Source organism: Biomphalaria glabrata, chromosome 12 (assembly GCF_947242115.1).
Source record: "Biomphalaria glabrata chromosome 12, xgBioGlab47.1, whole genome shotgun sequence".
Taxonomy (NCBI): domain Eukaryota; kingdom Metazoa; phylum Mollusca; class Gastropoda; family Planorbidae; genus Biomphalaria; species Biomphalaria glabrata.
In genome coordinates this window covers 159217-172637 of record NC_074722.1, presented here as the reverse complement: position 1 = coordinate 172637, position 13421 = coordinate 159217, and the positions used below count along the sequence as shown (strand labels likewise).

The 13421-nt window shown below is 34.6% G+C and overlaps 1 protein-coding gene and 1 long non-coding RNA gene across 2 annotated transcripts; both read left to right on the top strand.

The window, feature by feature from the left end:
• The first annotated feature begins 2120 nt into the window (after positions 1–2120).
• On the top strand, positions 2121–8702 carry LOC129922173 (uncharacterized). Its single transcript, XR_008774154.1, has 3 exons — positions 2121–2274; positions 7796–7911; positions 8600–8702. It is a non-coding gene; the product is annotated as an uncharacterized LOC129922173 (long non-coding RNA).
• Positions 8703–9922: 1220 nt separating this feature from the next.
• Positions 9923–12882, top strand: LOC129922099 (metallo-beta-lactamase domain-containing protein 1-like). The gene is made up of 4 exons (XM_056006678.1): positions 9923–9936; positions 10470–10611; positions 11709–11819; positions 12772–12882. The coding sequence occupies exons 1-4, from the start codon at positions 9923–9925 to the stop codon at positions 12880–12882; spliced, it is 378 nt and encodes a 125-aa protein (XP_055862653.1).
• The last annotated feature ends 539 nt before the right edge of the window (positions 12883–13421 follow it).

The window sequence follows — 13421 nt, the reverse complement described above, 5'->3', positions numbered from 1 at the left end:
CTCCAAAGAGTTTGAAGGAGGGTGCCATTCTATTTTAATACTATAGATCAAGTAAGTGATAAATGCATTATAACTAAGAAAGAAGATAGCGAATAGAGTAGGAGCAAGTACACAGCCCTGCTTTACGCCATTTTCTATTGGAAAGTGATCAGAGAGGGCACCTCTGTGTCACACTGGCTTTCAGATAAGACCTAGTCCACTAAAGAGTGGGTTAGTCGGTCGAGCAACACTCGAGCAAAGATCTTTCCTGCTACTCACAGAAGTGTAATGCCTCGATAGTTTTAAGGTTTGAGCAGATAGACTTGTCACCCTTTTTGTATAGGGATATGATTACGGAGTCTCGAAGTTCAGGTAGGACCACGCACTTCTCCCAGCGTAGAGCGAACAAGTCTGTTAGCCTCTCGGTTAGGGCGACACCACCCATTTTAAATATTTCAGCGTCCATCAGAGCCAGGTGCCTTGTGTTGTTTTTTTTTAGTTTAGATATTGCTGTCTCAATTTCCTCTGATGTCGGTAGGTCGTCGAGCTCCTCTCTCATAGTTTTCTGGGGGACATTTGCAAGCGATTCCTTCGATAATGATGGGTCCATTGAGGCAGCGATTGCACGAAGGCATCTATATCCGGCTTCGTTCTACCGGCAATGTGTTCAATCTTCGACATCTACTATTCCATACAAAAACAAAGGAGATGGTCATAACGGAGCTTCTCTATGCCGATGATTGCGCCCTGCTAGCTCACAATAAACATGACCTCCAGAACGCGGTAAACGAATTTAATTACGCTGCCGCCTAACCCTAACCTCGGGAAAACAGAATTCATGTTCCAGAAGTCGCCCAATAAAACATACTCAGCCCCAAGGATCACCGTAAACGGACAGCCCCTTAATGTGGTAAACCACTTCACATATCTAGGTAGTATAGTGTCAAATGAAGCCTCACTTTCAAGGGAAGTTGATAACCGTCTCGCCAGGACCAGTAGCGCTTTTGGACGCCTTCAGGCGAGAGTTTGGCGGAACAGATCGCTCCGCCTGCCTACAAAAATTAGTGTCTACCAGTTGGTGGTTCTCTCAACCCTTCTGTATGGCTCTGAGACATGGACACTATATAGGAAACATCTAAGACTTCTTGAGCGCTTCCACCAAAGATGCTTGCGCTCCATCATGGATATACGATGGCAAGACCGCACCACAAACAGCAATGTCCTTGCGAACGCCGGTATGGACAGTATAGAGGGACTTTTTTTTGGTGCGACAGTTGCGCTGGGTAGGGCACGTATCCCGTGGGAAGCGTGGTCGAGAGGCTTGGCTTGGCTACCTAGAAGGGGGATCGAGGTTCGACACCCGACTCGGGCAGAGTTGTGTTTACTGAGCGCCTAAAGGCAGCATGGAAAACCAATTCCTAGATACCCCCTCCCCCCACTGGTCCACAAATGAGATTGGACCAAACGCGCTCTGAGCATGTTATAAGCATGAAAGTAGCGCTATATAAAAGCTATAATAATGAGAGACGAACGTATGCCAAAGGCAGTCTTTTTTTTTTTTTTTTTTTTTTGGTGAACTAAAAGGTGATCGACGTAACAGAAGCGCCCCACGGAAACAAGTCAAAGACCAGCTTAGGCGTCAACTTTCTTTGGCTGACATAGAAGAGAGTACCTGGTTGCATGCGGCCTCAGAACAAGACAGCTGGAGGTTACACACGAAGGCCGCGAGATACACATTTGAGACCAAATGAAAATCTGCTCCCTAGGACAAACGCAGACGGCGAAAAGAAAATCTAAATCGACCACCTGCGGACAATGGTTATGCTTACCCTGGATGTGGCAAAATAAGTAGGTCACAGCTGGGACTGCGCAGCCACACGAAATACTGCATTCCTGTATTATATAATTATATAAAATAAGATATAATCTTCGGACTCAAAGACTAGTCTTATTATTATAACAAAGAAAATAACGTGGAGGTCATTGATCTGATATAGCATGTTCAGTTAGTATAGACATATAGATATAAGTACTGTCATAGACTATATATAATCTATGGTACTGTCATTAAAAAAGTACTTTTAAAATGTTTCGTATAATCTTTTTTTTTCATTTCAAACATGGGTATTCGTTTCGGATCAACATCAGAGAGAAAAAAAAAGGGGGTTATTTGACACGGTTTTCGTCTGGGTAGTAATGAGCTCTTCTGTTAAACAAAATAAGATTTTTTCGTTGTTACAATTTTTACATGATTTTTAATTAGATGGGCCTTATCCTTAGGCATAACTAAGTAAAGTAAGTACCTAGCTAGCTGATTAGTTTTACCGCTGATTCTATTTTGGCTAAGATCTAAATCTAGACTGACATCTAGATCTATCTAGGATTAGAATCTATTATTATTCTTTATTTTTATTCTTATTATCTAGTATCTTAGATGACTGGTTCAGTGGTTGCAGCATCTAGATCTAGAAACCATGATACTTGACTTACTAATACTTATACTATTCAAGACTATTGAGTTATACTTATACTAGTAATAGTAATAGTAATACTATGCCATACTATGAGTATGAGTTATGAGTAACTATGGACTAGTGACTAGTCTAGTAGTAAGTAGTAGCAGTCTAGATCGTCTGACTCAAGATCTATTGCTAAGGCGTCTAAGTCTAAATGTAGATTCTAGTACTCTAGTAGTAGTAGTAGTAGTAGTAGATACTAGATCGATCTATCGACTATTCTAAAAATAAAAAAAAGAGTCAAAAGACTAAATCAATCAGCAATCTAGTCTAGATCTAATGATCTATAGTATTAGGAAGTATACTTTATATACTATTTACTATACTTAACTCAGTCAGTTAATTAATACTCGACTACAGTAGAGTCTACTTAAAACTTAGTCTTAGTACTAAATAGTACTTATAATAGTTATATAAGATAATAAGTTACTAGTCTAGTTAGACTCTAGTTATTAGGACCAGTGACAGTGTCCCAGTCATGCCCAGGCCAGTGACAGTGCGTTTTGTGACACTAGGCGTGACTAGAGCAGGGGTTTAGACTTAGTGACAGTGCAGTGAGCGACTGACACCGAGTGAGTGCTTTTTGAAGTTTTTGTGTAGATCTAGATATGATATAAATTAACTAATAACTTAATATAAGTCTCTATCTAATTTAGTAATTATATATCAAAGTATTAGTTTACATGACTAGATATGCACAATCATGTGGTAAAACTTCCCATCGAAGGACCCTTTTGAAGAATGTTATGCAAGTGGCAGTGCCACGCTGTCTATTGCTTCAGTAATCAGGTCACAAGTTTACCGGCTTGACGGTGTCAGTAGTATCTCCAAAAAAAAAATTAAATATTAAGATCAAGGCGTCAATGCCAGGAAGTGTCTTTTTAGATATATATATATGATATATATTATATAGTATACATGCTTTTGGCCTAGAGATCTAATTACTAATTTTGAAGTCTTGATATTGTTATAACTGTGGAGGCAATGCAGATAGGGGAATTGTGTGTGTGTAATCAGCTGACACAGATATCAGTGGCGAGTGCTTGGCAACCGTTCAGCATAGATTTGTGTTGTAAATAGTGCTGAGGCCAGTCACATAGGATGGGTTAGGTGACATCCAGAAAGGACAAGTGAAGCTCTATCGGTTTTGAGAAGGGAACCTTTGTAAAGAGAGAAGGTGACAGTCAAAATGGTTTGGTTTGGATTCAAAGTGAGGACACTTCACAAGTACGAGACAAAGTCAAGTTCAGTACAGTGAGTCCAGTGTGAAGGTGGTACAGAACAGTTGAATCCAGTTCGAGCCTGGGATGAGGTGGAGAGGCCAGTAGAGTTTGGTACATCAGTATGGTTATCTACTTTGAAGCATTTGTACATTCATTGTTACATGTTGTCAGTGGTACAGTATTGGCTGTGATTTATTAGTCATTAGTTACTTTACACATTATTTGGAGCCATGACTTCTCAAGCTCTTTGAGTTCTCAATGATGCATTGTGCAGAGTATTTATTTGTGTCTAAATATAGACAGATGTTACAATATTTAAATCTAGTAGTGCTTATTGAACTTTAGATAGAGTAGTTTATTTATTCCGGACATTACATGAATTTGGACAACTTGAAGTGTTGTTGATTTTACCTCATTTTGACGCGATTTATTTGCAAAAGTGAGGGTTTGTGCACTGTGCATGTCCATTTTCAATCAATTCTATGTCACTTTCGTTTGTTTTCAATATTTTCCAGACAGTATACATCATTTTTAAAGTCACCTGGATAAACTTAGCTAGCTTCCGGATTAAAAGTTTTTTTTTTGGTTCCTGTTAAATGTTGTGCACTTTCAAAATTGATCATTACGTTCATTTATAGACAGAGCATCACTTGTTACATTGACTGTGCTTCATTTATAGACAGAGCATCACTTGTTACATTGACTGTGCTTCATTTATAGACAGAGCATCACTTGTTACATTGACTGTGCTTCATTTATAGACAGAGCATCACTTGTTACATTGACTGTGCTTCATTTATAGACAGAGCATCACTTGTTACATTGACTGTGCTTCATTTATAGACAGAGCATCACTTGTTACATTGACTGTGCTTCAAAGATGTGTCATTAAAATCTTAAAGGGGTGTTGGGATTCAGATTTTAAAAAGCGATGGAAAATTTATTTCGAACAACTCTCCAAGAATAAAAATGACCAAAAAAAATAGCCAAAATTATTTTTTTTTTTTGTATGCTTCTATGGACCAGACCTAGTCTATTTTCTTTTGATAGTCTATGAGATTTTTCTTTTTACTAAATAATTTTTTTTCCTATTTCTAATCTAGTCTTAGCCTATAATATTTTTTTCACTCTTCTTTGCTTTTTATTTTTTAAACAATTCTTTTTGATTATAGACTAGATCAATTAATTCTAGACTAGAGATTCTAAATTCAATTTTTAGATTTAACTCCAGATTATTATAAATAGAATTGAATTGAATAAATATTTATCAAATATAGTCTATTTATAAGATAATTTTATCCTTACAAAAGAATACCAACCAAAAATCTTTAAGAAGGTTTTCCAGAAGCACCGATTCAAATTTCTTCCAATGGCACCCATTTTTTTACTCCTTTCTCCATGATACCTTCATCCCATTAACTAGCCATCTCCCCAAACCCATTCTTCTGATTATTGATGGGCTGTACACCTCTCACACTTCCCTCATTGAAACATCCCAACTTTGTTTTGATTACCAAATCATTTTGAATTGTCCTCTTCCCCAAGCCTGAAGCAGCCCCTTGATCAGGCATTTTTTGCGGCCATTAAGAATGCTTGGAAGGATGCATTAAGATAGCACATGGCATCAACTGGTGATGGTGTGTCCTTAGAAACATTTGCTAAGGTTTTTAAGCCTACATGGGAAAAATGTGCTAAAATTGAGTTAGTCAAGCAAGGCTTTATGGCTGCAGGGATATACCCTTTCAGTCCAGAAACAGTTAAATCAAGGCTGGAAAGTTGGGTCCCAGTTTACTGTACAGACCACAAACATCGTCATCTGCCTCACTGGCTGTGCAAACTCTTCCTTCCACCTCCTGTGATGTCTCACCCTCTTGCTTCCCCACTCCATTATGCCCTACCTATTTCTCCCACCTCCCACGATGTCTTAACTCTTGATTCTGCCTCCCACAGTCCTGCCATCACTCATGATGTCTCACCTTTTGCTTCCTTTTCCAATGATATTCTACATCTTCCTTCAACCTCCCATGATAAACCACCTCTTCTATCTGGCTCTTGTTCCTCAACTCTACCAGCAACATCACCTGATTCACCTTTACCTTCCACCTCATATGGAAGTTTTTTTCAATATTGGCTAATCTCCTAACACAGAGTTTTCCAAACCTCATGACAAAATTATATTTGAAAAATTTAGTGAACTTTCCCTCTCTGAGGACATTTTAAAGATACCCTCCTTTAAGAGCAAGGACAAAAGTAGTGCTAAACCAAAAAAATTAACCCCAACTCTCCCAATTCTTGTAAGCAGCGAGGAATTTTGGCAAGCCTTTAAGCGCAAGATTACAGAAAAAGATGAGCAAGAAAAGATTAAAATATGTAGGAAGGTAGACAAAGATGAGACAAAAAGAAAAAAGATGAAGATGCACTGCATAGAAAAGTCTTGAGAGAAAAGAAGAAGGTAGAGAGACAATAGAAGAAAGATGATGATGCAAGGAAGAAAAAGGAGAAAAAAGTTTTGCCAAGAAGAAAGACAAATGAAGACAGGAATGATGAGGTAGAGAAACTGAAGGAGGCTGAACAGAAAAAATGTGACAATGAAAGTGGTGATAAAGTTTCTGACAGCCTTGTTGAGTAGGGAATGAAGATTGTCCTGCTGGTTGCCTTACAAGAAACAAAGGCACTCTTTAGGTTCTATGTAAACAAATGAAAGATTGTCCTGCTGGTTGCCTTACAAGAAACAAAGGCACTCTTTAGGTTCTATGTAAACAAATGAAAGATTGTCCTGCTGGTTGCCTTACAAGAAACAAAGGCACTCTTTAGGTTCTATGTGAACAAATGAAGATTGTCCTGCTGGTTGTCTTACAAGAAACAAAGGCACTCTTTAGGTTCTATGTGAACAATGCCATCAGTGGTGGCACACTTGTTGCACAACAGTCCCTCAGAATGCAGAAGAAGGATTAGAAAAATTCAACCTTCTGTGTTCCGCCTGTTGCCTCGATCAATATCGTTAGTTCACATTAAACTTTAAAAAAAAATGTTATCATACATATTTATTTAACTCTTTACTTTTCTATATTAAATACTTTCATTATTTCATGCTATATTATAGCATTCATAATTATTGTTATTGTGATATTATTGTTAAAAAGTTAAAGATGGTCACTTTAATTTTATTTTTTATTTATTTTCACCAATTGTGAATAATATTGAAATTGTAAATATATAAATTTGAATACAGCTGTATATAAATCTTTCTAAGCCTGTAAAAAAATCTTTGTTTTTTTTTTTCTTTAATTTTTTTTTTTTTACTTTTTTGGTGAAAGTAAATAATATTAATAACATGTTCATGCTCAGAAACCACAAAACAAAAAATAAAAAAAAAATAAAACCTAATTTAAAATTATATATTAATAAGAATAGTGAAAAATTAATACACACAACATAAAATAAATAGTCCAAATTAAAGTAAAGCTCTCAATAAAACATGCAAACATAAAATAAACTACAAATTAATATAGGCTACAATCTTCATCATTTAACTCTATTCAGTCATACAATATAAACTGATTTTAGTATGACAAAACTACTTTGAAATTAAAAATAAATCTATATTGTCTTATTGGAAATGCTTGGGGTATCTTAGAATTTAGTTAATATTAATATAAAATTAAAATCTGAGTTTACTGAAGCCTGGAATAAATTATGGTGTCCGAAATCAAATAAACTGTGACAAATCTGTCCGAATTTAATAATGACACATGGTCTCTTTGACCTTAAATATAATAAAAAATGTAGGATAGGGGTACAAAAATAAGTAGACAACCTTTTCTTCTTAAATTAAAGAACATTTTGGTACTTCATTTTTGTTTCTATGTTAAACAATTATCAAATATTGCGCTGTCAAAGTCAAACTTTGAAATTTTGGCCTGTAGGTGTCCAAATAGCATAAACTACTCTACTACTTAAACTACTTAACGTATACTCCAATTTTTGGCTGAGTCTTACTCTGCAAGTGACTGGTCTAAAATGTTTTTGTTATGAAATGGCTGTTCTTTATTAATGTTTTGTTTTTTCTACCTACAGATCTTTGAATCAGCTTGTTGACTTTAAAATCATTCTGTATAAATAAATATAGAAATACTGTAAAATGTTTGACATTATTGTTCTAACAGAAGGTTACACCCAGCTGGACTCACAAGGTATAGACTTTATTTTTTTTCTTTGTTTTCTTGAAATCATTTTTTTTTTATTCAAGAATACTTAAGGACTTAATGGTATTAATCATTTATAACTTTTAACCCATTGACATTTTTTTAATGTTTAAATATTACTGAAACCCTTGGCTTTAAAGGTTCTGTTTTTTTTGTTTTTTAAAACCTATTCTGTATTTGCCAATAGATGGTAAAACTTTTAATTTAGGGACCATGGCTTCTCAGCTCAATAAGTTGGCAGTTATCTATCCTTACATATTCTGACATACTATTGGGACCTACATGCACTCTCTCTCTCTCTCTCTCTGTCCTAGTTGATCTAGATCTAACTGCTAGATCTATATGTGATATAGATTAAATACTTCAATGATTTATTCTGGGTTTGATTTGACCCCCCCTCTTTCCCTTTTACCCTCTCCCTCCTAAAAAAAATCTTCACATAAGCTATTGTAAATTAAGCTAGATGTCAAATCATTATAATTGCATACAAATGGTGTCATTATTGATAATCAGTGCTATTGTATTCTATAATCTACTTTTAAAAGGCTTCATCATTCCTTTGATTTATAAAATTTTAGACCAATTTATTCTCCTACTTTAATATTATGAAATTTGCTGTATACATATTTTTGTTTTCAAAATCTACAATGATATTAATATATCGTTTACTTTGAAGGAACTGTTAGATCATGTGGCTCCGTCACACTACTGAAAGGTCCCCACCGCAACATTATTGTTAATACCGGGAACCCTTGGGGAAAGGGACTTACTTCTCAAAGGTAAACTTTAATTTTACTTTCATTTTTTATTTTCCCTTATTTAGGATATATTTACCTCTAGATGATCTGCACATCTTTGTGAAAAGATTTGTATCTGAACCTTATATAGGCCAGACTAGATTTGTATCCGAACTTCTTTGGTCTCACCTACTGAATACATGTAGGATTGCTTAGATCCAATATTTTCCATCTAAATAGCTTTGTATTGCTAATTGTCTTTCATCCAGTAAAATCTTTTCTTATATAATACTGATACTTGGACTCATGCCTTTCTTAACATTTTACAGATGTTTAGTTTTTCATTAAATAAGAACAATCTGGTATAAACTTTGTCACATGTAAATTATGAGTGAGTCTGGTGTGAATGTACATTTTGGTTTCTTATAATTATAATGTTTTTTGTTTGGTGTAATGCACAAATTGTAAGATAAATTTCCATACGGATAATAAAGATTATTATTATTATTATTATTATTATTATTATTTTGGCTAATTCAGACAGATATTTTATGTCTATTTGAACTATTTCTCAGAAAGAAAGGCACTTAAAGTATTAGACCATAATTGGAAAAAATGATTAACATGTTTTAATCTTTCACTAGTTCCTGTTTCGAACCTTGCAATCTATTGTACAGATGATTATGTGGCCAGCACAATGACCAACTGCCTTTACTTTTCCCAACTAAAGTTAGGTACCCTACCTATTTCTTCTTGGGACTGTGGGTCACACTAGAATTCTTGCTTAGCCTTAAAGATCAGTTTTCATCTCCAAACCAAGTATTTCTCAAATATTTGCTGGTTGAAAACAATAAGAATTTCATTTGTGCCGCCTTAAGTTGGCTGGAGAATTTTTTTAGCGCTGTAGGCTTTTACAATGAAGGCTTTTAGAATGTAATGAAAAAGAAGACATATTATTATAAAACAATATTCTGATTTTATTTATCATAAATATTTACAATATGTATAGAATCCAAATTTATGTATCGGTATTAAATGTTCATTGACTCGCTGTTTTTCTTCCGCCCCCTTTTCACATTTTTTCAAATTGTCACTCCCCACAGTTTGAGAACTACTGTCCTAGCCAAAACCTCTTGCAGGGATAGAAGCAGTCTGGTTCTAACTTTGGACCATAGTGGGTGACATTCTAAAACACATACCAAAATAACTAGGCAGCCATCTCTTCTGTTTCCTAGTTGCTTGCATCCCTCTCTGCACTCAGAATGACAGTCACAGAGTCAGTTCTGTCCACTCCTTGCTCGATTCTTTCCCCTTTATAATTCACCAGATGAAGGACAAATGATGTTGTAACATGACCATACATTATTTATGGTTTTATCAGTAGTCAATAGGGCACCATGAGAAGGAATCAACTTCAAAACACTTGTCACAAAACGAATAATGTTTTTTTTTTTTAACTAAAACAGATGTTTAGACACAATTTATATTTGTCTTCATATTGTTACTACTTTAAAACATTTAAATACTGTACTCTTCCCTTTGAGGCCACATACTTTTTTTTCTTTAAGGTCAAGTGCATTTGTCTTTGAGGCCAAGTACCCTTTTCTTTTTAGGCCAAGTACTCTTTAGTTTAAGACAAGTACTCTTCTCTTTGAGGCCAAGCCATTCATGAGACCAGTACATCATTTTGTTGCGACTAGTCATCTGGCCTGCATTTTGACAACCTAAAATAACTTTCTCCAACATAATTCACATACATAAGATCTGACTTATATAAAATAAGAGTTAAGATCTTTTTTTACTATTTAGAATCTGTGACATCCACTATGTTGTTTGCTTAAATGGACACATAGAACAGATTGGCAACCTCAACCTCTTCTCTGGAGCTGTCCATTGTGTAGGCTATGATATTTGTCGACATGATCATTACTTACTGCATGAGTTGAAAGAGGTATCTACAGACTAATATTTTTTGTTTGTTTTTAGTGTTTTGTGCAGACACAGTTTAAATTCTTTTTATTGCTCCCCTACGATTGCAGTAGTTGCATAGATAAAGATTTTGTAGACATAATAATGCAACTAGCGAAGCTTCCCTTTGCTATCTTTATATCCATATAGCTGGTGAAGTAAAAGTACATCAGTCGCTGGGCCATTTGAAGAGCTCTTTGTCAAACTCGGAGATTATTCTAATCAGGTCTTAAATGTAACTTTTCTATGGGAAGATTGGACAGACATCTTAATGTAGACAGAAAATGTGATTGTTCTACAAATTTATTCTTAAACACTCAAAACATTCATAAATGTTCTCAAATCTTAAGGCAGTTCTCAAACAGAATCAAACTATCCAACTCATCACATTCCATTTAAATTCCTCTTCTGCTATACCATGGCATTATGATGTAGCCTGATTTAGACATTTTTAGTTTTTGACATGCTGAAGTTTAAGTTTTGTTTGTTGACTGGCTTGCGTTTTGAACATGTTCATGTATTTGTATTGATGATGTTTACTTTTGATATCCTTGAGTTATTTTTGTGTGAAACAAGATAAGAAATAGAAAACTTCATTGTTACACTGACTGTTTAAATAGAGCTAAGTCATTTTTCCCTATTTCCTTCATTTGTTAGTAAATAAAGCAATTGGCTTGTTTTATCAACTACTTTTCATTTGTCATTAATAATTGCATACAATGTTTAATTTCTTTAAATATCTTTGCCTGCTGAACTACCTAGAATGTCATCATTATCCTTTCCTTTAAGTTGCGGAGTATGATGAATGTATATGTCAGATCCTTTCTATGTGCTAATTTCTTAGTATAAAAAATCAGAACAAATTAATTTCTTAATAAATAAAAATACAAATCATTTTGTTTGAATAAAAACATCATTTCAATCTTGAAATAGCTTGAAGAAGCCATCAGTTAAGTGAATATCTCATGTTTACTTTTTTACAAATATCTTTCTGAGTCCTACCCTGCGTCACTGCACATTATGGATAAACTTTTCTTTATTTATTCTTGATACTGCAGGTCTTATTTGTTCTTCCTGCAGGGGATGCCCTTCAACATAGATGAGGATGTAGAAATTGGGCCAACACCTGGTCATACAGGAAATGATGTGTCGGTGGTGGTGAAGAAGGCTAATCTTGGAGTATTAGCAGGGGTTGGTTAGTTTTTTTTTTGTTGTTGTTGTTAGGTGGTGTAAGAAAAGTACAACCTTCTGCTTGACACAGAAAATCATGTTGAAGGATTGTACTATCCAGCTTTAAAAAGTATGGTTAAAGTTCCCTTTCCAACCTTGCAATCAAACGCAAGATGATGTAAAGGTCATATGTTTCTGTGGCCCCCTGGTTCAGAAGCCAAGGGCTTTACTGTTCAGCCATTGGGCCTCCTGTTTATTTTCAAACTGATGTTTAATGTTTTTTCAATTTTGTGTTTCACAGGGGATTTATTTGATTGTGAAGGTGATCTTTTCTCCCCCTCCCTTTGGCTAAAAAAAAAGTGAGCGACCAAATCTCCAGGTGCAATCAAGATATACCATATTGGAGATGACTGACTTTATCATACCAGGACATGGACCTACGTTTAAGGTGCATTTAAGTTGTTTTGTCCTTCCCTTTGGCATGAGTCTGTCTTATATGTTTACAGCATTGTCATTTTCCTCTTAAATGATGTGCATTCTTGAAAAGTTTATGTTTGATTTTAGTAGTATTTAAGTTGATTTAAAAAAAAAAGTTGGATATAAAACCATTTTTTAGATTGATAAGTGTATTGCCAGGCCTAAGGCATTATCTGTTGAGATTATGTGAGACTCCATGACCTGGTACATTACAGTTTGACCACTCACAATTGTGATTTGTTTTTAATCCAAAATGTAATATCTGCAACTTATAGAATGTATAAAAAAGTAGCCATTGGACAAATGTTCAAACTGAAATGTGCTTGTAAATAATAATAATATGGGATTAATACATAATATTAAAACAGTTTAGACACCAGTATCCAACATTAAGTCTGATTTGAGCTGATCAGACTTTTAAAGACTGAATTAAGAGACAAAATAAACTAGTGCAAAATTTATTTTTTTTATTCTGAAATTTTTTCCTTCTTTCAAGTCCCAAAAGGCTATAAAAAGTCAGAGGATCTTGGACAAACATGAGGAACACATCAGCTCTCCACAGATGACAACATCCACTTCAGAATGTATTATTATTGAAACTGATTAATTGTTTTTTTGTGTGTTTTTTTTGGACAAGTTCTAGATTTCTAGATTATGAAACAAGCAAATAACTATGCATACAACATATCTTTTTTTTTTAAATATTAAAATTGATATTTCTTGATTTCAGAATCAAGAATGTAGTTGTATTTTAATCCAGAATGCTTTACTAAGCCACCTCTTAACATCTTTATGTTTCCTATAGTGGATGAAAAATTATACTGAACGAAAGGAACTGCTGAAATAGATGAAGGAAACAGAGGCGATGGAAACGAGGTAATCCTTTTTTTTTTTCCATTTACAAATATATTCTGTTATCAGATGTAAGGCTTGCTAAGAATACATCATATGGTCTATTTCTAGGGGTGCACCGTATAATACTTTTTTATATTTGGCCGAAGCTGAATATTGCCGAATAGTAAAATATGATATTCGTCCGAATCTGGATACCTACATGTCTAATAAATACCTTGTGTTGATGAAAATTTTGCAAAACTGTTAAATAACATACCTTAATTTTTTTTTTCCTTGTATATACCATATTGT